The sequence below is a fragment of the Palaemon carinicauda genome, chromosome 26, assembly GCF_036898095.1.
Source record: "Palaemon carinicauda isolate YSFRI2023 chromosome 26, ASM3689809v2, whole genome shotgun sequence".
Taxonomy (NCBI): domain Eukaryota; kingdom Metazoa; phylum Arthropoda; class Malacostraca; order Decapoda; family Palaemonidae; genus Palaemon; species Palaemon carinicauda.
In genome coordinates, this window is record NC_090750.1 from 72,929,880 (window position 1) to 72,956,107 (window position 26,228).

At 37.5% G+C, this 26,228-nt stretch overlaps 1 protein-coding gene across 2 annotated transcripts in view; it reads left to right on the forward strand.

Annotated features, from left to right (window-relative positions):
* The window catches only part of LOC137619579 (lactoperoxidase-like), a 54,624-nt gene that overhangs the window by 1,511 nt on the left and 26,885 nt on the right, over positions 1-26,228 (forward strand). For both annotated transcript variants that reach the window (XM_068349733.1, XM_068349734.1), the window contains exons 2-9: positions 4,241-4,329; positions 5,747-5,881; positions 6,910-7,065; positions 7,164-7,392; positions 11,069-11,197; positions 14,431-14,634; positions 18,599-18,675; positions 20,595-20,763. In XM_068349733.1, the coding sequence (XP_068205834.1) occupies positions 4,257-4,329; positions 5,747-5,881; positions 6,910-7,065; positions 7,164-7,392; positions 11,069-11,197; positions 14,431-14,634; positions 18,599-18,675; positions 20,595-20,763 (1,172 nt within the window). In that variant the 5' untranslated portion in view covers positions 4,241-4,256. The remainder of the gene's footprint in view (positions 1-4,240; positions 4,330-5,746; positions 5,882-6,909; positions 7,066-7,163; positions 7,393-11,068; positions 11,198-14,430; positions 14,635-18,598; positions 18,676-20,594; positions 20,764-26,228) is intronic.

Sequence of the window (26,228 nt, forward strand, 5' to 3'; positions counted from 1 at the left end):
AACTAGTTTGTTGGCAGAGATGATAGATATAATTGACGTAATGGTTTCACAACCTAATACAAACTACATGTTAAACCAATTTACTTGGATTTCAGCAGAGCAATAGTTACTTGAACATCCACTAATATCGATATTTGACTGAATACGTTGAATAATTAAGGAAAACCAGTCTTTAGCTTTGTTGTAGCTCTGGCAGAGACCGTGGCTGGCCCTTTTGGCAATAATTTTGTCAAATCCCAATTCCTACGGAATGTGTGCTATGCAATGTTATGAAGAATTTTATTTTTCTATGGTGTTATGGAACTAGTGGTTGAATATGCTCAGGCATTATTTAAATCTTGAAGATAAGTGTTGCGAGTGCTTTGGAGCCGTTTGTAGGATCGGCTAAACTTGAACGCCTTAGTGATGAAAGGATGAAGGAAGTACAACGTATCAAAATTTGGGATTATAGAAATGAGAAACTTTACAATTCTTCGGTAAAGATTGCAAAGACGAAAAAGCCATAGGTGCCAATCATAGGATAAGGGATTATTTGATTTGCCTTAACATAATGTAAGGATTTGTGAATTACTTTGTGACTTGGTAAGTGGGGTCCGGGGAGCTTGCGCCTCGGCTAGTGGTTGTGACCTGGGAAGGGTGGCCCCCTGGCTATGGTTTGCAACCTGGGAACTACTAGATTAGGTTAGGTTTGTTAGGTGCTGCACCCTTTTGAAAATAGTGTTGAAAAATAACTTGTGACTTTGGAACAGGGGTCTGGGGCACTGGGTAGTAGTGACCTGTGAACTATTAGGTTAGATGGGATTGGCAGGTTCTGTACCCATTTACAAATCTGTGATCAGTAATGTTTTGTCCAGTTTTTGCACATCTAAAATCCCAGGTTCCCATCTGTTCTATGGCTAGGGAGCCCTCCATAATGGTAGAACTGCTTATTTGCAGTTGAAATTTGATAAAATTTGCTGAAGCGCGCACTTACTGTAGTAAGCTTTCTTAGAAATGTTCTCATATTTTCTAAAAATATACCTTATGGCGTTATACAGATACTGGTTTTTTGAATGTTACTTTTGTCATGAAGTTAAAAAGATATACCCTAATAAACTGTATCCTACGGCAATGGGGCTACCCAGTGGGCATTGGGGGTTTTGGGTGGGGAAAGTTTACAGGCAAATCCATATTGGTAAAACTTTACCTTTTATCATTGTTCTCTAGGATACATAATGAATCCAGTTAAAATTACACTATTCTTTCCCTCATATTTGTCACTTGTGTAAATTTTATAAACCAGACAGAACTGCTGCTGTTCGTGCTTTTGTGCATAGCTTGTTGCGCAATAACTAGATATACATCCTGCACACAAGCCATCCTTCCACTTGCTTATTTCCAATAGAATTACTAATGTTGATTCATTTGTAAGTACTGAGCTGCTCCTCGTACGTCCCACATGACAAAGTTTGCCAGATTTGGTAATGTTATATGTTAGTGATGTAGGCAGTTCTGCAACACTACCATCTTAAGAAAACTCCTCGGTTCCTTTGCAGCTGTTGGGTGTGCCTTATGGAACCCAACGTAAGTGTAATGGCTGCCATCATGGCTATATGGATGCTATTTCCAAATTTCACGGCAGATTTGCGGTACGGTACACTAGTGTAGTGAGCCATTTTTTAAGATCTCTATCCCTCAAAGTTCCAAAGTTCAATAGAGTTAGCTTTTAGGGAAGAAAATCACATCTACTGTAACTCAACTGTAAAGATTGCCTAGACAAAGATAAGCTAGTACCAATCATAAGGTAAGAAATTAATTGTAATGTACTTTAGATTTTGTGAACTGCACAAGGCGGTGGCCCCCCCCCCCCCCCTCCAGCTATTTCTGTGACCTGGTGGTTAAGTTTGACAAGGGAAAGGAGGTCCGGAGGCTTGCCCCTTATGCCCAGGTCTGAGACTTGGGGAAACTACTAGGTTAGGTCAGTTTGTTAGGTTGTGGGGTAATTTACAAATCTGTTGATTTTTTTCTCTGCTGTTTGCTCGCCCACCAAAGTCCCAAGTTCCCACTTTTCTGTCAGGAAGGTGGTAGTGTAGTTGAACAGTTTATTTGCTGCAGAAATAAGGGTAAAATTCATTGAAAGCACTATTTACAGTAGGAATTTTTTTCTCGTGGAAATGTTCTTTGATTTTGCCTGCTATTGTAGGCCTAATGCTCAACTACTGTACTAGCTACAGGACCTTTGCTTTTAGTTTGTTTACAATTTCAAGTATTTTAAATTTCACACCGCATATAGTGAGTCTTGTCAAATCCACAAAATAGAAACGCTTGGAATAAGTCTTCTTGAAAGCCTTAATATTTCTTTCGGATGTCTAGTTGGAGTTTATTGTATAGCCTTGGGGCTGCATGTTTGCGATACAGAACCTACAGTGGATAGATCTTGGCTCCAAAATCTTTAAACGATCTTACTATTCTCGTATAAAGTTATTTGTTGGCTGCATGTGTAGCAATTCTTAGCAATTCTTAGATATTTTGAACAAAGTTCTGATAACTTGATGGGTTCTTGTACATATTTAAGCTGTTAATTAAAGTAATAGTGCAATTAATGAAGTTTTCCTTTTGGGGTGTGACACCTTTTATAGAGACTTATCCTGTGTATTGTTTTATAATCTGTTGCTCCTCTTGTAGAGTTCAGTAATGTAGTTATGAAAATCTATAGATTTCACTAGGTATAGTCCATTGCTTAGTTCTAAAAGTACATGGTTTACTAGGCTAATTGTATATTTGAAACTAAAATTTTTAACTGGATCCACCAGTTATCATGAAGCCATTGTAATAAGTTCTATGGAGCATTGTTAATCATAATAAAAATACCTAATTAAGTGTGTTTACCTGTTTTGATACACTAAATTAACACATTGGCTTTGGTTCTGCTGTAGCTCGCTTTGCTTACAGATAAAAATTCTCAATTTCTCATTGATCCTATGTCTGGCAAGTGTGTTTTGCCTTGTACGTTATTCCCGTGGGAATGTATTTTGTGACTTTATTTAAGTCCCATTAGCCATTAACATTCCCATTGTTTCTGTTCTAGCAAGCGAACACGTTTCCTTACACCTGTGACTTGGTTAAATTATTATACTTTACGAAGGGTTAGTACTAGTCTATTAAGGGGTGGGAGAGTTGTAGCCTTGTGCTCTATCCTCAAAGTGAACATGGACTTATGCCTATCTGAAGTGACATGTAACGGAAATGTCACAGGTCTCTGTGGTCGTCAGACCATAGGAATATTGTTTAGAAGTCGAAGGCACTACCAAAGGGAAAAATCCATGATACATTAATTCTCTGGTAGACTTCCATCAGGACGACATGGCTTGAGCCTAAAAAACCGATTTTGAGCGAAGCAAGAAATCTATTTTTGGGGGAGATAGCCATGTTGTCCTGATGGACCCGCCCTTCTTTATTCCGGCCTTGGCAGGCCCCTCCCAAATCTATTTTTGGGGGAGATAGCCATGTTGTCCTGATGGACCCGCCCTTGTTCTCTATTCCGGCCTTGGCAGGCCCCTCCCAATCTGATTGTATCATGAAGGCTGGCATAAACGCTGGAAGGAATGAGGATGGCGCGCAACGGTGATGTCAACCAAGATGGCGGCCAACATGGCGACCGGTTATGACTTCGCCGAGTACCGTAACAGTAACGAAGGCGGAGAACTTGGTAGCGGCTCCTCCCATAACTTGCCACACTTCCCCCTCGAAGCGTAAACGCTATGTGGGGTGCAGATAGCTATGTGGCGTGTCAAGCATACGTCCCGTTATTATAAAATATCCTAAAGCGAAACCTTAAGGGTATTCTGTGAAACCTTTAGTTTAATTCCCTGGGAATATCTACTGTAGTCATGTATACCCTTAAAAAGCTACTGAAGGAACTTTCCATCAGGACGACATGGCTCTCGCCCAAAACAAGATTTTTCACTTCGCTCAAAATCAGTTACTTTAATTCAGAAATTTTTGGGTACGTCCTGCATTTTGAAATATCTTTAGTGTACTTTTCTCTTGAATTAGTTTTATTTTTATAGGTTTTTGGCATTGACAACTGTTAGTATTGTTGATGTAACTGTATGAAATCTGTTGACACTAGGGTATAAAACCAATTAACTTTTTAATCAAATTTTTAATGATTATGAGGTAGTGTATCAGCACTTTGCATAAACTTTTTGTTTGGTATTACAAATGAAAATTTATATTTATATAGGTTACTATTCAACAGGTACATGGTTTAACAAATGAAAATGGAGCTACTTGGAACGTTGTTACTAGTGTTACTTGGAAATTTTATTAGTGCCCGTGTGCTCCCAGGTAAGGATTATTTTATTTTCCGGTTTGAAGTGAATTTAGTATGCAGTAAAGTATTAAACATGTAAAATGTTAGGTACATAACACTACACTATTGTATACTACTATTACATGCAGTTTTGTTATATCTTGTGATGTTTACAGTACGGTCCCGAATTATGGGTGTTCGAATTACGAGATTCCTCATTTATGGGGTTGCTTTTTCTCAAAAATGATTTTCTGTAAGTGCGAAGCTGTTAAAAACAAGTAGAGCACTACAAATTGTTTCAAATCTATTGTCTCGAGTATATTTTTAGCCCTAAATATGGTGCTTGATGGTAAATACTACAAAATATTTGCCTTGCATCTTATCATAATTTCATAATAAATATCCTATTTAAAGAAAAATTCCACAATGAAAAACTTTTAACAGTCCAACTGACAAAATGTTAACAGAATTGTGGTTACGTTCTCGGCAATCTTATCTTTCTCTAACCTTTCGATCATTTTAGTTGTAGTGTTAGTTATGGTATATCAAAAGCATTATTTTTGGTGTAGTATATATAAAAGCTTTTTTTCCCTTTGGGTCTTAATGGTTTTCACATGTAGGCTGGGTTAGTTTGTCCTCGGTGAATAGCCTAGACTTTGGTAAAGTCTGCAATATTGTCATATTTTAAACAGTATAGATTTGCTTTGCAAAGATTTTTGTATAGAACACTGTATAATTATAAAAGCCTAAGATTATATTTTACAGATTGGTTTGATGCCAGAAAGCCTCATAATTTAATCATAAATAAAGATCCTTTGTTCAACATCTTGCTGCTTTAGGCTTGCACAGTATGTGGAAGGTCTAATTTAACATTATTACTAATCATAAATTATTTTTTGGTTTATAACTTTCATTGTAGTTTATTAACTTGTTTCCGTTCCTCACTGGGCTATTTTTAACTGGAGCCCTTGCACTCATAGCATCTTGATTTTTCTATAAGGGTATAGCTTAGCTTGAATTAATATCAATTACTTGCCCACCTTCTGGAATGCGAAGTGGTACAGAGGATAGGGAACTTTCAGCTACGATGCTGAAACTCTATATAGTTTGCCCAAGTTGTTGCTATGGTAGTTTAATTGCTAGATTCTCATTTTCTAGAGGCTTAAGTCTACTGGAAGTTAAGAAAATAAATTTTAGTTTTAAGGCAAATGCTAATTTATAACTTAGACGAAAAGTTGAGCAATCCAGCAAGTACAACATTCTATAATTTGTGGTTAGGATAATTTCAGTGTACTGTACTTGCTGTTGCATAAGCCCTTGTACAGCAACTTTGATATCAGTTTTTTAAACAAATTTGATTAAAGGCTTTTAATTTGAAATTTTTGAGATTTTAAATTTGTAAAATTAATGAAATTTTTTTCAATTTGGTCAAATATTGGTATTAACTTGCAGGACCTTCTGAAGCTTTAAGAGAAGATTGTTCTTCTGCCTGGGAATGCTGCAGTTACGAATTTTTATCAGTAGCTTTCCAAAGGTGCTGTTATGACCATGGTTGCTGTCCATTATGTGATAAATTCTGGTCCAAAGGTAGGAACATTAGTGCACTGCAGTTCTGTTGATTAAATAAACTCATTAAAATTGATTATTGTAAATTTCAGTGATGGATGAAAGTGGTTGTCAAGCTAATTCTAGGAAACTTAGCCTAGTCTTGGTGCTAAATGGCACAGTGGGCCCTTAGGGCTCAAATTCTGGATGTATCAAATATTGGCTTGGACTTAGGACTATGCTTAATACTGCAGAGTACGCTTGCTACTGTTGCGATGCCCTTTAAATAATTGCATTCTTAACATGCTAGGTATCTTAAAAAATAAATGTCAAATCAAAGTACTATGTGAGCTGTCAGGGTAAGTTTCCCTTTTTGGGATGTGTAGGGGATGGTGCTCCTCATGCTATGTATTTTAGTAATTTCTTGGGTATGTACAGTGTTCCTTTTGCCCCTTGTCTGCGTTTTCTTTATCCTATTTTATGTCCCCTTCCCACTTCCAGTAAAAACTTAAAACTTTTTTGTTAGTGTAACTAAAGGGTTTTCCTCCTGTTGCAATCAAGTACTGCATGGCCTAGCATGCCCCACCAGATTACCAGAAACTCGAATGTAGAGAACAAAGGCTATATAGCCCAATATTATTGTTTTTGACTGTTGTGCCACTTCTGTGCCCCTTGCCAACTTTAATCCTAGGGAGAAAGATTTGAAAAGTCTGAACAAGTACAACTACCAAAATCTCATAGCAAAGAATTTAAATATCTGAAAATATTTAATTGTATTGTAGTAAGTTATTAGCTATTTGTGATGCAACTGAATTTCCTTCCCAGCCTCATTGAGTCCGACCCATTTTACTTGTCTTGCTGGTTGGACTTTCCATCCATTGATCAACCTACTTTTAGTTGCTGCTTTCTAAGAGTGCAGTAGCAGTAACAGTGGCAATTTTAAGTAGAAAATACTTTGTACTCTAAATGCAATCCTGTATTATACCCTTTATTACATCCTTTATTTGATGTTACTGTTTATGTATTTTTAGTTTTATAACCAAAATTTTCATGGTATTTTCTTTTGGCAGGATGTTTTTACAATTCAGCAAACTTTAAATTTGGCAGTGTAGTAGAATACCATCCACAAGAATGTAAAAAATTGGTTTGTGTAGCGAAGACTTCTACCGCACTGCCATATGTAACCGGAGTAATAGTGCAGACTCATTTTAATCCAGATATGTACGGTGGGTAACTTTGAGTACTGGTAGTTTTAGCTTATAAATTTTTTAATCCCAATACAGAAGTGCTTGTACACCATATAATTCAAGAAACCTTATTTCAGGGCTCGCCTGCAGTCATTTAGGAAAGTCAATTTGTATCGATGATTTTGGAATATACAGACATGAGCATGAAGAATGGTTTGTAAGCTCCACTTGTCAGCAATGTTGGTGTATAAATGGCCTAATAAAATGTCAGCCTGGGAAGTGGAAGTGTCCCATGCCATCCCACCCAAACTGCATTGCTAAAGTTTATGGATGTTGTCCTCAGTGGGATTGTGGAGAGAAGAAAAGGTAGGTACTTAACAAATTATATTTAAAGGTGTTTGAATTTTTGTTAGATTTTTTTTTTTTTCAATAGATCATACTCTTTCCGGATTCTTAATTACATATAAATTTTGTATTGGAGGGTCATATTTTCTCTATTAGAGCAGTGCCATTCTTTTATGATCTTCCAATATCTTTATAACTATGCTAGTATATTTCCCAGACATGGCACCTCATGCTTGTGGGGCTATCTGCTACGCTCTGGCACCATTACAGAAGATTTAAGTGTCAGGGAAATTGCAATAGGTAATTTGTCTTTAAAATATATCAGAGCCTAAAAACTTCAATCAAAGATCAGCAAGCTGCAAAGAATAAATTCTAAACTGGTTTGGGACATTTTGGGGTACATAAAACCATTGTAATGTCTTAGATTTCAGTAAATTCTTTTCATTCATCAGTGACAAATTTTCAAAACTGCAAAAGGCTTTAGTGGAATTAATAGCGTTTTAGGCACTAGCTTCTTAAAGAGCAGCTACAATGGATCTCTTTTATCTAGTGGAGACAGCAAATTCTGAATACTGATGGACTAGAATCCTTCCTGAGATTAGTGGAGGGAAGACTGAAACTGCTGTAAAGGTATGTTCATAAGCAGTTGCTGAAATGCTTGCTTAAGTTTTTATACTTAAGCACTAAAACATATTGCTTTGGGTTATCAGACCCTGTGTGCATTCCTGAAGCAAAGGGATAACACATTTTATAAAGGCAGGATGAGAATGTTTAAAAGTAAAATTTATTTAAACAATCATAACTTGAAAGTTATGGTACAGTCCTCCAGGGGAGGAAAATATCCTAGAGGGAGCACCCGTGGCTCCAAACACTAGGATAGGCCTCCCCCTCCCTGCTTGTCCACCAGTGGGGGTATACCTGCAAAGTTGCTGGGACAGGTGAAAGCAACTCTGGCTGAACCCTGGACAGCCTCCATGATAGGTTCAGGGTATTGCATCCCATTCAAATCTCTCCCTACCCTGATCAGGAATAAAGTGTCAATTGACTCCTTTGCAATGGGATAAGCAAAGGGGCTATCCCTCTGGGCTAAAGTCCAGACACTGTTGAAGGGTGCTCTCTCTGTAGTCCTAGACTAGTCTCCATGGGTCTTCAGACTCTTGTGAAAAAGGTGTTTGGAGGCTAGACACCAATTAGACCTCGATGCTATGAACAGGTTTGTCATGCTTACACCGTTCAGTATGGAGACTGCACACTCGGACAAGTGGTAAGACCACAGGACTTCATGTGCACACTGGACCTAAAGGACACATACTTCCAGATCCCAAGCCATCGGTCAAGAAGTTAAGATGCAGCGTAGACAACAGGCATAAAGTTAAAGGTGCTGTACTTCGGTCTTTTCACAGCAGTCTTCACCAGAGTATTTGCCCTAGTGTCATCTTGGGCACACAGAATTGGTATCAGTCTCCTCCGTTGTTTGGAAAACTGGCTAATCCTAGCAGACTCGGTATCAACCCTTCTTGAACACAGACTTCTGAGGTTTTGCCAAGATCTGGGGATCATGGTAAACCTCGGTCCTCCCTGCTTCTTACACAAGAGACTGGTATACCTAGGCATTATAACTGCTCCACAAAACCTTCCCATTAGACGACAGAATAATGAGGCGGAGCAAGGTTGCAAGACCCTTTCTCAGACGAAAAGATCTGTGCCAAAGTCTCCTCGGGTACATGTCTCTGGTCAGTCTAGTTCCCAACAGTCGCGACCCAAGTCCAGGTGGCGTTAGGCCCTTTGACTCCCCGGACATCCTGATAATGGGTGTGGGATGAGAATCTATGGAAGGGAGTAGATCCTCTCATCGTCCTCCAGATTTGATGTTTGGTAAAGAGACAAAAACGGTGAGGGCCCTGTGTGCTGCACCACACCACCTTGGGCCTCTGGTTAGTCGAAAGAATAACTCCACATAAATATCTCAATGGCACTTTCTGGCCCTCCAACAGTTCCTACATTTCCTGGCGGACCACTCAGTGGTGGTGACGAGGGATATCACAGTAGGGGCTGACATCAACAAACAAGGTGGTAAATTTTTTTTTGGCAGTCCCTATCCCATCTAGCAGTAGAGATGTTAAGATGGGACGAGATTTATTATCACTGTTGGCACTCATTCCAGGCAAAATGAATGTACTCGCGGACAACCTAAGAGGATCTCTGATAAAGTTAAGATTGGTCTTTGGATCATCTAGTAGCCAACAAGTCTTTACTTCAGGCTCCCATTGTACTGCTCCCCTAGTGCCAGACACAAAGTCATCTCTGGCAGGAATTGAAAGATGCATTCCAACAACGGTGGGACGACATAGATGTTTACGCCTTTTTTGTCTGATTGTGAGGGTACTCAAAAATGCCAGAACATCGGTCAACCTCTCAATGACACTCATAGCTCCGCTGTGGCGTCGTGCAGAAAAATTTCCGGACCTTCTGCAACTCCTGAAAGTTTCAGACCTCCCTCCACGCCACTATATTCACATTCCAGTATCTTTAAAAAAGCCGTAGCTTCTCTACAACTTCACGCCTGGAGACTATCCGGAATCTACCCTCGGGATTTTTGCAAAAAGTTGAGAGCAGGATGTCTGGATACCTGCAGAAATCTTCCTTGGTTGGTGTTGTAGAAGGACTCTCTTGCTCTCTCATTTTCTCGATGCCATTATTCCAGCAAAAGTGGAGTTCCTGGTGTATTTGCATGAGGAAATGCGCCTTTGTCTCATCTGTAAAAGGCTATTGCTTAACCTTAAGCCTCGCCGTTAGACTGAACGGTATGGACATTTTCTCATCGCTGGAACTTTTTTTACTCGTATGGAGTTAAAAACTTGTCCCCAGTCTGAAGCGAGACCTCCCCCATGGAACGTTGTTAGTTCTCGGGTCTCTGAAGAGTCCTCAATATTAAGCGTTACGCCAGGCATGATTGACTTTGAAGACTTGTTCCTACTAGGTTTCATACGACATTGCCCATTGAAGGGAATGGGGAGAGGTGACATTCTGCTTCGTCCCAGTTTGTCAATTTTAGTGGTTAATATGCTGAAAGTAGTACATAGTTAAGTATCTTTTAATGCAAAAAATTATCTTGTAAAAGTTTAATGTTGCATTCACTAATATGGTTGTCATATTTTTCTAACCCATCTTGCCATTTATTCTTATTAATTATACCATAAATAATAACTTGGATATTTTTATTTGCAATTTACTTTCATGCATTTTTTTTTTTTTACTTATTTTTTATTAGCATAACTGAAGGCATTGAGTCTACTAATGCTCAAGTTTAATGTGAATATATCCTTAATTCCCATTGCAATCTGGCAAAAGCAATTGACAACCAGTAGCGAGTTATCTAAAAGCGGCTTCCCATATTAAGTTTCACATTAATCCATAATCTTTTAAAATTCTTGAAGATTGTTTAAGTGTTGAATGGACCAAAGCCCTGGTGCCCTTTCTTAGACCAAAAATAATTCTTCTATTTTTAGTGAATTTTCCATTACACAATCTTGCTAATCTGGGAAATTATTCCACAGCAATCAAATATTTTGAAAGTTGTAAAGTTTTAGTTGTTGAAGGCTTAAATTGTATAACTTTTGGTGATAGTATTTGCCATGTATTTTTATTTTATTACAGAATTCTTGCACACACACTCTTAAAGTAATTATATTTCCAGTGTTTGTCCGGATCCAGACTCCTTTGGCAGGGTATGCATCCAATACTTTGACCAATGTCATACAGACTTGGATTGTGGTCTTGGAAATATCTGCTGTTTAGTTGCTGGCTGTGGTAAAGAATGTATGAGGTATGTACTATCCAATTTTAAAAGCTATTCTAAGGAATCTTGCTGTTATGTTCAGTGAATAAAAAAGTGATTTTGACGAAGGAAAAATCTATTTCTGGGGAGAGACCTGTGACGCCCGGTGAAAAGTCCTTCTATCTACCTTTTCTGATATAAATCTTCCAAATATACCAGAGAAAAATAAAAGCATGGAATGCAGAGGTTACTACCCTCGCGCGAGCACCTCGTGAGTGTCGTGTCGGGGTCGTGTGAAAACCATTATTCACAGGCTGTCATCCAATTAAATAACTCCTTCATCAAAGGGAAGGGCCGTAACAAAGACCCCAGAAACCACACTTGCACCACGCCACCGCCACCTACATAATTGCACTCTGTAGGTCTACCATCTGTTTTAAGTATTTACTAAGAAAATTGATCATAGTGGTTCTTAGACCCATTTTCATATAGCAGTATGTATCCAGTTTATTCCTACACATACATACATCGGTAATTTATATGGATAGCTGCTAGTAATGTTTTCTATGACCAGCCAATTAAAGAAAATTGGGTTTGATTGCACAATGTTTTGTTGCTAGGCAACCATAGCTCTTGTGCCTGTAGCAAGAACTCATGCATTGCCTCCCCATAACGCTGCTGGTCGTAAAGTTGAGGTGTGCTCTCACTCTCTCGCAGCTAGCCTCTTGCCTTAAACTCATGGCTTTTTAGCTTAGTGCTTGTGACTTTTCTTTATTCATGGTAACTTGTTACTAATCATTATCAGTTAAAAGTTCTTTATATCTAGTAAATAATAATTTAATTTATGCCTAGGACAGGATAAAGACTATTGTGGCATTCTCATGAGCCAGGCAGTTATATTAATGATTTATTGTAGGGGGTCATAATCACTCGGGGATGTCAGTGTGATGTAGATAAGCTGAGGAATATGAATCGCTTAATTATTGATCTTGTGAAGTTTCATTTAATGGCAGATGAAAATTTGGTCAATGTACAAGTTAACTAAAGCTTTTTGATTACAGTGGTATTGTTTATGATGGTCTGAGCTGGCTATGAACTAACTTGCAAATTGGTTATGAGCTTCCAAAGCTTTTTACCCTTGGCTAAGTGATTCTACTCTAACCTGTCCTGTTTCAAGCCTTAGGTTAATTTCTAAAATTTTTGCAGTGGTTCTATTGCCCTTGGCAGAAAGGGGTTTTTAGGCATCCAGCACTTTTTAGTTTAAAGCATGTCCACAAGCCCTGTTCTTTGTAGTGAAATAGGGTCCGAAGTTAGCTAAACCATTGCTTCAGTGAACAGTTTTGCTTTTAGTCCAAATTCAGATGGTAGTCGGGATTCTAATATCCCTCGGCTTGTAGTAAATGCTATTAAGCAACTTGAGCAACCCATGCATACCTACATTAATGGCATGGCATATTTTAGTATTCCTGTAGAACAGGGCAAACCAATACTAGGAATCTCAAGTTTTATGAGCAAGTTAAACAGATGGCAGTGGTGATCGGTAGTATAGGCACGGCCAAGAGCGCGCACATTTACCATAGCAATGTCAATGCAGAAGCTAGTACCTAGACGACCGATAGGAGTCTCATGCTTAGCACATGTACAGTGGTTGGTCAATAATAAAACAAAAAGCAAAGCCTGGGGTCCTCTTTAGATTTAATAGGCCAAGAGGAATATGAGGATAATGCTATGCAGATGAAGAGCCAAGGCACTTAATTAATTTCTTGGTTGTTAAGGAAACTGATATTTTAAAGGTATTCATAAATTTTTTAATACTAACCTTAAAATGGTTAATAAACTAAACTTCAGAAATTAATTAGTCGGTATACTCAAGCAAGAGAATTCTACCTGAAGACAGTGGAAGACAATGGTACAGAGGCTATGACACTACCCAAGACTTGGAGAACAATAGTTTGGTTTTGGTGTTATTCTAGATGAGCTGCTTACCATAGCTACTCTCTTCTACCCTTACTAAAAGGAAAGCAGCCACATAAGTTAATGCACTAGTTAACCTTGAGTGAAGAATAATTTTGTGGTAAAGTGTGTGAGGACAGGGGAAAGAATAAGCCAGACAATTTGGTGTGTAGGCAAAGAAAAAATAAGCGGTAACCCGACATGGATCTAATGTGGTACTGTCCAGTCAAAGGTCCCAATAAAATGCTGGCTGTAGTATGTCAAAGGGTGGTTGGAGCCATGACCAACCTACTACCTATAATGTATAGTTGTGTGATAGGTAGTGAGGTATTTAGGATCACAATCTGGACAACTTTCTGTCATGGAACAGGTATTTTTTTTCATGGTAAAAGTATTAGTTTATGGTGTCTTTGGTACACAAGTTTTAAATTTTTGGAGGACATGTGTTATGTATTGTTTGCTGTCACTCCAATCAGTGACAGTAACCCAATCAGTGACAGTAATATGGTTCAAAGTTTTAGAATTTTGTTCTTACTCAATATATTCATGTAAGTTTTCCCCCTCCTACCCATTGGCTAGTGATGTCGGCAGGATATGAAATTTAAATCCGTGAAAGACTGTCACTGACAGCATGTTAGTTTATCCTCATAGTTACTGTATTTCCTTTAATGTCTATTTTCAGTAGATCTAGTCCTAATTCTATTGAAAATAAAACCAAAAATTTCCATGTTGAAGTAAATGTTTATTGAAGTAAAGCTTTTAAAGTAATTATGAGCATCAGGCGAGTTAAACTAGTTTTATTGAATTTTTATCGTAAATTTACTTCTACTTTATACTTGCTACCATACTGTTACCTGGAGGTATTGTGATAAATTCTGGAAAGCTAGTGTTGTGGCAGGGGGAATAAGCAATCTGTTTTTAGTCTTCTATTACTGTTCTAACAAACCAAAATTGTCAAACCTATAATTTTTACTATATTAAAAGTGGTTTTTTTTCAAAGTAGAGTTTGGAGTTATGGCCCATATTTTAGTTTAAATTTTTATTGGTATTTTGATTAACCTGCAGTACCTTACCTATGCTGAAATCTGTTAAATATATTCTTGAATGAATCGACTAGATTATACCATCAGTTTTTTAACAAACCTTTTAGGTATTGTGTAATCCACAAGATGAATGCAGTTAATGACCTCGCAGGCCCATCTTCAGACTTTAGCCTAAATCCACAAATTCTAATTTTTTATAATAACTTTATCCTCAGGAAATAGAACAGTGATGTACTTGTCCTTGCATTGCTAAATGTTCTCGCTTTAATTCAATGTTTTTTTCAGTCCTTGTGTAGATGACTATGGCGTTACTCACAATATTGGGGAAACTTGGTGTAACCCAGGAAGTAGAGGGAATAAACTGATTTGTCAAGATACTGGAATATTCCATGTTGAAGGATCTTGCTCCAGTGTAACAAATTCTATATCTTACCAAGAGGAAAGGTCATCTGTGGATCCCCCTAGATCACTTCATGATTGTTTAATAAGGTAATTATAATTAAGTTTTAATTGGGTCGGTACAATATTTGGGTAGAAATATCTATCCGTATTCAAGCCTTGGAATCAGACAAGCTGTTTATGTAACACCCAAACCTATGTCAGATTAAATTTAATATATATTAGGTACCCAAGATTAATATTCGTATTCTGGAACCTGTATGGTGGCCTTTTAGTTCAAAATCTTGCTTGATATAGTAAGCTCATGGGGGCTATGCTATTTTAGTGCTATACTTGTGAAACATAACTCTTAAAACATAACTCTTGAATAAATTTCAATCAAGCTTTTAAATATTATACTCTTCTGATGTTCCTATTGCTTTTTTCAATGCATGATTTCCTCTAGAAGTACAGTATATATTGCCTGAAAAAAAAATTCAATTTAATTACCACTGTTTAGGCATCTGGTACAGTATTAACATATTCTAATAATTAATGGCCCTAACCTCAGCTTGGGTATGCCATTGCCTTTGGTTAAACCAGTAAACTCAATCTCCATAATCTTGGCATTGATAGCCATTTGAGAAGTATGATGGGCGGGTATATGATCAGGCAATTTTAAATAGGGAATTTTATTAAAATTCTTCATTAAATGAGCCTCTCCTGATGTTTATATTACTCCTCCAGATGATTCTTTGTTTTTGAAGCTGTCCTTTAATATTTTTTAAAAAATGGTTTCTATTGATAAGTGGAATTTTTCATGGCAATTATAACTTATCCTTTTAATTGTCAGGAACAGTAGCAAGATTTAAATTGGTGAAGTGTGAATACCTCTCTTCCTTCTGTGGAAATATTTCAATGGTTGCCAACCAAATTAAAGTTCAAAGGTACAAATGAAATGCATCTAGTTCAAGGAGAAATCCAGAGAAGACTAGCTAATCATAGTGGTAATGGTGCTCATGACATGCCAGCAGTGGTGTTTGTCATTTAAACAGTGCAAGTTATAAGTGTTGAGCTTCAAAAAAGTTATAGCCTGTTGAACGTGCCCCCCGTTATAAGTAGTAGACTAACTTAAGGTGTCGTTTAAACCTAGAATGCCCGTAAGGTTACCATCCCTTCTGCTGCTGATCAGTTCCATTCCTGCAATCCTAGTCACTTGGGAAACTAGTTTGAAAGACAGTTTGTAGTGTCTAGAACCTAATATCCCTCCCTCCCTCCCTCCCTCCCTCCCTCCCTCCCTCCCTCCCTCTAGCTAAAGCACTCTTGACCAAGCTAAAGCACTCTTGACCAACTGAAGTATTCCATGTGGATGGAGTGGTATATTCTGAAACTTGCTTAGAATTTGCTGCTTTTGAAGTCCTGCTAGTGTTAATTGGTTGTATTGTTTTTTTATGGCAAGGAGCATAGTTTGCAAGAAGGTTAAAGAGTAATTGTGGGCACTAGAACTTTACCATGTCCTTTATATAGACAGCAGCTCCCATATCCACTTGTAAACAAATGGGGAAAACCAAAGATGCTCCTGCGAGTCTTATCTGTAGTCGAAGGTTACTAGATTCCTGTTGCCGCCATTCCTTCCGAAGGTCTTTGTTACTTTATTCCTAGAGGCAAAGCATCGGGGTTGGAGACCAGTTCCAGGTGTCTCGGCCCGTGACACTGGCAGTGTTTTAGGTGGAAACCTCGTAAACAGTTCTGAGGACAGTAAAGAAGAAAACTGTTTGAAGACTTTTCACACTTCAAATTTTCAAGTGAATTCTAGGAAATGTTTCAAGGTTCAAGATTGACCAGCTTGAATGTCTGTCTTTGGACTGCCCCTCAAGGTGTTCAACAGGATGATTGGCCAATCTCAAAATGGTAAGAATTTTGGGCCTAAATTTTTCTACCAGGGAGATTTGCTACTTTAGTTCTTAAAGAAAGCTTCAGATTCAGTGTGGTTGAACAGGTTACAAGTTTTGTTTTGAATCCTGGCCCATTTGAAGTTTTCTTTTAGTTCAATGCGGCATATATTTGGGAATGATAATACTGTAGTAATGTAGGTTTAGAAGTGATAATAGCAAAAAATTCCTTTGAAGGTTTTCCTGTTGTAGAAAAGTATTTGATAATTTTATTACCAAAGTGGAAAATTGTTTGGGTCTAGGCGAGACTGCTACGGGCCTTGGCTTTCTTTTAAGAAATTTATGGGATGTCCAAAGGAGTTTCACAATCTATTTTTACTGAGGTTAATAAAGTATTAGTTATGACCACCAACTTAAAATAGTTGATCAGATACTGGCAGTTTGTTTCTTTGGATATGAAAATGCCAGACCTTTGGTTGGAGAACCTTCAAATGAAGGATGTGGAGAAACTACATAATTTTCTTAGTCTTGGAAATGACCTCTAAGCTTTAACTTTGCAATTTCACCAGAAATATTACTCATAAATGACCAAACACCAATGGTGGTATAGAAAACTAGTTTTTTCAGGCTTAAAATGCACAAGCCTACATCTTGAACAAAGTGGGGGACAAGGTCACTTTCGATAGCTGGGTTGTTACCAATTTGGAAGTATGAGAGGAAGCCTTCTCATCCCGTTTAATCCCAAAAAATTTGGGCAGCTCCGTTAAGTTTTTCTTTCCAAATAATTGTCTATTTGGTAGTTTAGAAAATCAAGCGGTGGCATCGCCCAAACTTTGACATGTTTGCACAGTTATGTTAACCTGTCTGATCTCTTGGCATGTTGGGAAAGTGAAATGTTAGTGTCATTTCCTGTGACTTAAAGATAAGTCAAGGATCGCTCAAAACTGCTCATGACTGATGGTACTATTCTGGCCACAAATGGAATGGTGCTCAAATCTGAGTTAGTTGAAGGCCATATAAACCAAATCGGCTCAGATAATCCATTTCATATATTTAAAATCCTGTTTTATACTATGTTCCTAAGCTCTACCTTTAATCTATAGCAGACGATGTTATGTAATGTTCTGTTGGTGTAAATCTGCAAAGTTATAAATTACTATAACTAGGGTATGTTTAATTTTAAATTTCCTAATCATGATAATCTCCTGTGCCTATTGATGCATAGGGGCCTCTTTTAAAAAAAAAAAAAAAAAAAAAAAAAAAACCTAAAATTCTTCTCCCACAAAGGGATATGGGTCCATAATTCTGGACTGGCATTGGGGATTAGATCTGTAAATTTATCATTTTAAGTAAACTACATGTATAAAGTTTTGATGTACAGGTTTACCGTACTTTATTTTGATGTGGCTTAACAATATCTAAATAGATTAACTTTAGAACAGATGCAAAATATTTTGCTTGAATGTCTCTTAGTTTGGGTTAAGCCTAGTTGAGCTAAGGTATGATAATCTTTTGATTGGATATTCTAGAAACTTTTACTTAGTTGTTTGCCTTCCCTTTCTTAATAAAAAAAATTCCATGGTCCTCCCCTTAATAGAAACAAAAAATTCTATAGTTTAAGTATAATTTTTTATTTCTACTTCTAACCCTTCATGGTATGAGATAATGACCCACAAGTTGCATAATGCAAAGAATTTAGGATGTAAATTTTATGATTTGTCTTTTCACTAACATTTGATGTTGGATATATTTATCTTTAATTTTAATATTTTTGCTTCTTTGGAAACATTTTGGTAGTACCCATTTCAATTTTTAAGGTTTTACTAAATGAGAACTACTTAGACTATTTTTCAATAAGCCCCTTTAAAGAATACACCAGAACCTATTTCATAAATCACAGCTTGTCAAAGGAATGCATAGTGTAGATATTTTTGGCTAATAATTTTGTTTTGAAAGAATTTAAATGTTCATTTGTAGGTATTAAATTTTAGACTTTATAGAAGCCCATTCTTAGGTGTACACAAGATATTTGGCCAGTTATTTGCCCATTTGTTTAAGTATAACCGTGCTGTAAACATTATAAATGGAGTAATTTGGAAAGTAAATTTTTTAATATACTTATTTCCCATGTCTGTAGAATAATCTAGTATAATTTGCTATTTCTAATTTTTTGTACATTCCAGGTCTGGGCTAAATTTAACTCTTCTTGCTGGTCAAGTAGAAACTCTGGAGAAGATAGTAAAGGAACTTCCATTTAAGGGTTAGTATCAAAGATCTAACGCTTGCCACAAACTTTAATTCTTTCCTTCCAACACTGCCACAAATGGTAATTATTTCCTTCTATACTAGTATTAAGAGATTTTAATTTTGAAATAAAAAAATATTTATAAAATCTCTGGCAAGTGGTCAAATCCTCTCCTGGTTAAAGATTGGATACATAGTCTTGATTTTTCTTGGTACAAGCTTGGATAAATGGTCTGATTTTTCTTGGTACAAGCTTGGATATGGTGGTCTGATTTTTCTTGGTTTCAAGATTGGATACATGATAGGAAAAAGATTGGGGAATAGTTGTTGGCTCATTTTATTTCCCAACCATGAAGTTGATAAAACTTTTTTTTTTTTTTTTTTTTTTGATGTGAAATTAACTTGTTGCTCTAAGTATAGACTGGCTTGTCAACATTTCCCCGTAGGTTAAGTGGTATTTAAAATTGCTAGTCTTTACGCTTTGAAAGTTTTTCTTATTTTTTAACTGTTAATCCTTTGGCAACCGTTTTATTTTTTTATCATCTTTTCTAGTCAAGAAAAACTGCAGTACAGAACTAAATAGACCATTTTTTTCTAGTCTAGAAAAACCAGTACAGAACTAAATAGACCATTTTTTTCTAGTCTAGAAAAACTGCAGTACAGAACTAAATAGACCATTTTTTTCTAGTCTAGAAAAACTGCAGTACAGAACTAAATAGACCATTTTTTTCTAGTCTAGAAAAACTGCAGTACAGAACTAAATAGACCATTTTTTTCTAGTCTAGAAAAACTGCAGTACAGAACTAAATAGACCATTTTTTCTAGTCTAGAAAAACTGCAGTACAGAACTAAATAGACCATTTTTTTCTAGTCTAGAAAAACTGCAGTACAGAACTAAATAGACTATTTTTTTCTAGTCTAGAAAAACTGCAGTACAGAACTAAATAGGCTATTTTTTTCTAGTCAAGAAAAACTGCAGTACAGAACTAAATAGACCCTTTTTTTCTAGTCTAGAAAAACTACAGTACAGAACTAAATAGACCATTTTTTTTCTAGTCGAGAAAAACTGCAGTACAGAACTAAATAGACCATTTTTTTCTAGTCGAGAAAAACTGCAGTACAGAACTAAATAGACCATTTTTTTCTAGTCAAGAAAAACTGCAGTACAGAACTAAATAGACCATTTTTTTCTAGTCAAGAAAAACTGCAGTACAGAACTAAATAGACCATTTTTCAAGAAAAACTGCAGTACAGAACTAAATAGACCATTTTTTTCTAGTCAAGAAAAACTGCAGTACAGAACTAAATAGACCATTTTTTTCTAGTCAAGAAAAACTGCAGTACAAAACTAAATAGATCATTTTTTTCTAGTCAAGAAAGACTGCAGTACAAAACTAAATAGATCATTTTTTTCTAGTCGAGAAAAACTGCAGTACAGAACTAAATAGACCATTTTTTTCTAGTCTAGAAAAACTGCAGTACAGAACTAAATAGACCATTTTTTTCTAATCTAGAAAAACTGCAGTACAGAACAAAAGAGACCAAAAGTAGACTACTTAGATTTCTAGTAAACTTGGTATAGCAAAGAAAAAAATTAAGCTATAGGCAATTCTGTATTAGAATATTCAGCTGTTGCTAATACTGTTCATAGTTAAATTTTAACAAGTTTGCCCAAGGTATAGATCAGGTATCCTTTAAGTATTCACAAATGCAGCTGGAGTATTTACTTTTGTAGAGCAAAGATATACTATACTTGAAGGCAAACTTATTCGTTACTGTATCATCAAGCTTTATAGTTTTAAAGGAATTTCTGCTTCTAGTCATTGATTGGGCATATTTATAAATTTTAGCAATCTTGATTTTAACATTACTAGATTTCCTAACTGTGAAAAACCAACTTGTATATTAAGGGATCTTGACCATTGTTTCTTTCAGATTTTGGTTTCTATGTGGAGGCATATAAAACGCTTGCAACTACAGGTAATATAACTGCCAATGAAACTCTTAAAAGTCAGGATATTTTGGATACACAAAATTTTGCACGAAGATTCCAGTGGGATTCGGTTATTCCTCTACTAAGTACAGACACTACAAGACAACAAAGGTAATAGCTGCTTTGAGTGTTAATGCTGTGTTGATAGTAAACTAAATAATACTTTGTTGTTCCTACACGAATACAAACATTCCTTTAGGTGTTAAGATTGTCAAAAGCTGCTAATGACCAATGAATTTGGTTCTGGTGACCCAGCTATCCTTACAGAAATTGAGACCTCACTTTGAGGATGAACCCCAGTCTTGAGGATCAACTCCAGTTCTCAGTACTCTGAACAAGAGTTTTTATGAAAACTCTGAATGCAGGGTTAAAGAGCACAACCCAAGAGTCCTCCAGTGCCAGTACGCCACCTCGGCGAGTAAAGCTTAGTCGTGAGAAACCACCTCGAGGAATATTACAAGCTAAGAGAAAGTGGCATTTGGAGGACATGCCTCTCGGTTCATAGGAAAGCTTGCATGAAATGGCTCGGACTGGTGATCCCGTGCTTTTTTCACTTTTTTCAAGCATTGTCGTAGATCATTAATAAGCACCAACCTAAGCCTCCCTCAGATACTAGTTCTTATCAAGAATTAAGTGTCGTTCCCTAAGGACCTTTATACATTAGTCAGTTTATAGTTGGCCCTCTGAACATAAATGGGAGGATCCATAAGTTGCAAAACAGTGTGCTCAATCCTCTTAGAGGTTTATCAGAAGGGGCATAAATAGACCGAAGGTCTATCACCACTACAATGTCTGGACCCAGTCCCTTGATGAAATGGAAATGGAATATACTTTCTCCAAATACCATGACCTTTTTCCCTCTTAAGCCTTTTCCAGGGGTGAGGAAAGTAACAATAAATGGGCACCATCTACAGGACTCCATAGTCTCATGATGAGACTTCTCTTTAGGGAAAAGACTTCATCCACACGACAGTCGCGACTTGAGATGTTGCAGACTCGCCAGGTCCTGCTGAGTCTACCTCGACTTGGGTGACACTTGTAAAGCCCCCTTCCCTAGAAGGTAGACTTCCCTTGACGTTAATGGAAAGAGCTTGCCTCGAAGCTCCACTTTTAGTTGATATGGTTGCGTCAGACCAAGAAGACCATCCAGAAACTAGAAGCGCAGCTTTCTGCAACACCACACCGCTAGCGGCTCTTTCCTAAAGTTAAGTCCTGTCTTTTCAAAGCAGAAAATGTCTAACTGTAGTTAATACTTTCCTTCTTCCCTTAGACCCTGAGGTAACAACCTAACCCTGAGGATGTTGCCAGAAAAGCTTTCGCAACAACTATTTTCTCTGCCTCAGAGGCCATGAATGTAGAGGCATCGGCAGTATTAGTTTTGCTGGCTTCCTCATGGTTCAAGTGCTGGTCTGGTACCACAGATAATTTGTACAAATCTGTCTGGCTGATTTTAAGATATGAAATACAAAGCAACAGCAACTTGCTCTTCTAAGTGCGTAGGCAATGGTTGTTTGGTACACCAGGCTGCTTAATGGAGTAACTGTCAGAAATGAAGGGATGCAGTGGTCAAAGTTTGTCATATATGGCCTCAAAAAATACCATGGAAGTATAGCTGAAAATGCTGCTGTTTAACAGCACACACGGCAGAGGTAGGATATCCCAAGTCTCCCCTTTGGTGTAATCCACTTGTTAAACTGTTTTACGGCAGGAGGGAAAAGTGCATAACCCACTAAGCTAACAAAAATTGACTCTGTAAATCGGGCTGCTCAACATTGTGGGAAACTTTTTACGCATGGTTCCAAATCGGCTCTTAAGAGTGTAAAGTGCAGTTTTGGTGTGGGATATTAGTAGTAAACTTCCACGTCTGTTCACTGTTTATAATAATCGCAGTTTGAAGTTTTTAAAAATGGTAATCATTAGTTTTTATTAAATTTTTGTATTCTAGAATTTTACTCAAATTGAGCCCATAGTCTGGAACAAGAGGTGCAGGACTGCCTAGTACTTCTGCAGTCTAGGAAGAATTTGTCAACTTTTGTTTCATCCGTGCCCACACTTGGATGGATAGGAATAAGAATGGATAAGGCAGCTAAGGAACTTTCAGGGCTACCTAACCCATCCCCCATAGGTTTTCTTTAAAAAGACTAAAAATTCATACATTCTCACTGCAAGAATAAGTGGCAGGCTCCATGGTCTGAACTGACCACCAATATTAAATTGAAACAAATCCACCATCCTTTTGATAAATGGTCATCTTGTAATCCAACAAGGAGGGCTAACAAGATTTTATCACAAGCTGTGTAATCAATTTGTTGTAAACCTGTATTTCGCATTTTTTATGTATTGAAGTGGTGTTGATTGGTTTTATAAGATAAAATGCCAAATGGTGTTAATGGGTTTGGTTATTGGTTAGTGCTGAATGGCCTTAGATAACCCTGTGCTTGGCTTGAGGCGCAAATTTATATATCGATTAATTGAAGTATAATTTCCTCGCAAAACTCCTTGCTGACAGTGCCTTTCCCTAGATTAAGTGGATGTAGTGGTGACTAAGTGGCAATTAAGTGGAGGCAAGTCATGCTTCCTCGTTAGTGCTGCCACATTCGGACAACCTCGTAAAATTCCTTTTTCCCCGCAAGCAGCCTTATAAGAGAGAGGCAGATGATAAAAACTTCTTCTTTTAATAAGTAGACCTACCAGAACCACCCCTTTTGCCAAAGGCAAAGCCAAACTAGGTAGCATTAAACGATGTTTCGTTAGGGGTGGCAATCCTGTCACCACCTGTTGGGGATGACTAGTGTCTGTGGGTGCGAATGGCAAATCTATGGGTCAGAACCTTGGAAGTTTTGTGAATCTGATGCAGCTTCCCTCTCATGATCACACTCCCTCCTCTCACTCCGGTGTCGATGAGCTACCAATTATATTTAAGGATCGATCAAAGACCACCTCCTTCGGGAAGTGGTCACGGGTGTTGGACAAGCAGCAGTTGAGGTTAACCTTTTCTCCAGGATTCTACAGAAACCTCCTTGGTTCAGAAGCACTCTGTATGACTTGGAGGCTTTTCATAACGACAGTACCCAATTTTGTCTTCCTGATGAGAGGAATCTGAATATGGTTTTGTTGAATAAGTTATCCTATTAGTTATCCACCACAGGTATTCTTAATGCCGTTAATGTAACGATGGTTAATTAACGTTAAAGTTTGCCAGTGATAGTTTACAGTATTTAGGACTTGCTTTTAAATTCTTAAGGCTTTCTTGACATGGAATGGTTTTCATTCCACTTTTTCCAGTGTTGAAATCTCATATCCCTTTTCAATTGGATAAGGATTTTGATTTCTTGGTGTATTTTTAGCCTGCATAGTCTAGTAACTCCTCTTCAAAACTTAGTCAAACTGCATATTTTGTTAATCGGTCTTTTCACTTAGTATTAAAGATAAGCATAAGTGTACAGTATATAGAGCAATTATGTAATGGCATTTTTGTCTAGCCATATTGCTGACCTATAATTATTGGTGGGCTATCATAGCCCAATGGTACTGTAGCTATTTATAACAGATTTTATGGTTACTTTGGTAAGATTGATACAGTGGTTAAGTGCAACAGTCTGTATTAAAACACTTAATAATTTCCAAAGGCTTAACAATAACAGAGGCAATTCCCAGACTCGTGTGAATTAATGAATACTCTATTTAATAGTATCTAACCTTAGTGAGTTAGGCAAGGATGGTTATAGGCATTATTAATAGTATCTAACCTTAGTGAGTTAGGCAAGGATGGTTATAGGCATTTATGCGGGCAATATAGTATGTGGCTTTAATCGCAGGTTTGAGTTTAAATCTCTAAGAATTAAGTAAATACAGGCAAGTGTAACTTCCTGTTGCCTAGAATTTACACATACAGGAGGGTGCAGAAATGCAGTTACTGTAGTTCTGGGGATGTTTGTTCCCTCCCCCTAGAGTCCTGAGGAGAGGTAATTTCGTAGAAGCTTTTAAAGGTTTTCTGGTGCAGTCTTCACTGTATGTTGCTCCATGCATTATAACAAAATCATGACATGGGAACCAATGTGGCAAAGGGAATTTAATCTAGAATGTCCCTGAAATGCTTCTCAGTAAGAGATTAAATTAAGTACTAGGTTGATTTAATCTTGGATAATGCTGGTTTTCTATTTGTATACATTGTTGTGCAGCTAACCATAAGAGGGCTAACATAGTATGACACTTCCCTTACACACCCTTTATTAAGGTCAGCTGTGTATATTGATAGAGGAAATGGTTTGTTTATTTACTAATTTTCAGTAGAGTACGCCCCATAGAAAAATAGCTTATTTGAAGACTTTAAGCTTGTATAAAGTTTATCTTGTTCCCACCTATTGGATTAATAAACCACAAGAAGTAACTAATGGATAGTTTTGGAATAAGAGTAGCTTTGCCTTACCCACCCATTGAAGTACATTTGCTTAGGGAAGTGACAAGTCAATATTTGGTATCTTCCTTGGTATGTCACTTGATATTTAGTGAGGTGTGAGGTATATTGCCCCTTTCAGTAGGAGGAAATAATTTCGGCTTAAAATTTGAATATCAAGATTCATTAGTGAAGTTATTTGTAGAGGGTCCAGGACAGATGTGATAACTCAGCCTGTGACACTTTAAAAATTGTTTGCTTACAGTGGATCCATTCTGCTCACAACATTGTTTGCTTAGTACAGTGGATCCATTCTGCTCACAACAAAGATCAACTTGCAAAATTTCAATGTGGACAACATGATTTAAAGTCTGTCCCAGGAGTATTTAACCAACAAGGACCTTCAGGATCTCGTCTGACCTGCAATTCCAGATTTAGCAGTTAGGCACTCTGGTAATGGGTTCTTGGTGGACACATCCTTTTCTAGTTAGTTTTGTTTGAAGAACTACTGATCCTGAGGAGGAGAGGACTTTACTTCGGGCCGCCAGAGTGGAGGCTACTCTCTAAGCCAGAGAGGTATCCCATGGGTGTTACCTCAGAGGCAGACAATAGGCAGTGTTTGTGGGGGATGTCCGTGCATATATTTGTGGGTGCAAATATCAGAGGGAGGCTACCTTTGATCCACTGTTTGGAGGGTCTTGGTCATTGAGGAACACTTCGGTACCCATGAAAGGTGTGGGCCATCGTTGTTGCTGAACTTCTTCAAAGTTAGCTCAGAGGTAACTCACTTCAGTATTTGATGTGGGGTTCTAGACCCTGACAGGACAACCTCCTACTACCCAGAAGTCATCAATGTACATCCCTTTTGAGCTACCCAACCTATTCCTTTCAGGCAGATGGGTTGCAGAAAAAGTGAACAGGGATACTGTTGCCACCATTCACCCTTAACCTTTCATAGGTCCAAGAGTGAGATTGCTTGTTGTGCCTTTAGAAAACTGTAAACTTGTAGGGTTGGACCTTGTATAGTCATTCAGGGTGGTTGTACTCTTTTTTTTTTCAGCCTGTTCTTGGAATTTCTCTTTCTGATAGTACTCTTCCTTTCCTCCAACATTGCCAAGAACATAGCTTTGCAGTCTGAAGTAGGAGAGATGTTTGAGAGGAATATGCTCTACTGTAGTTA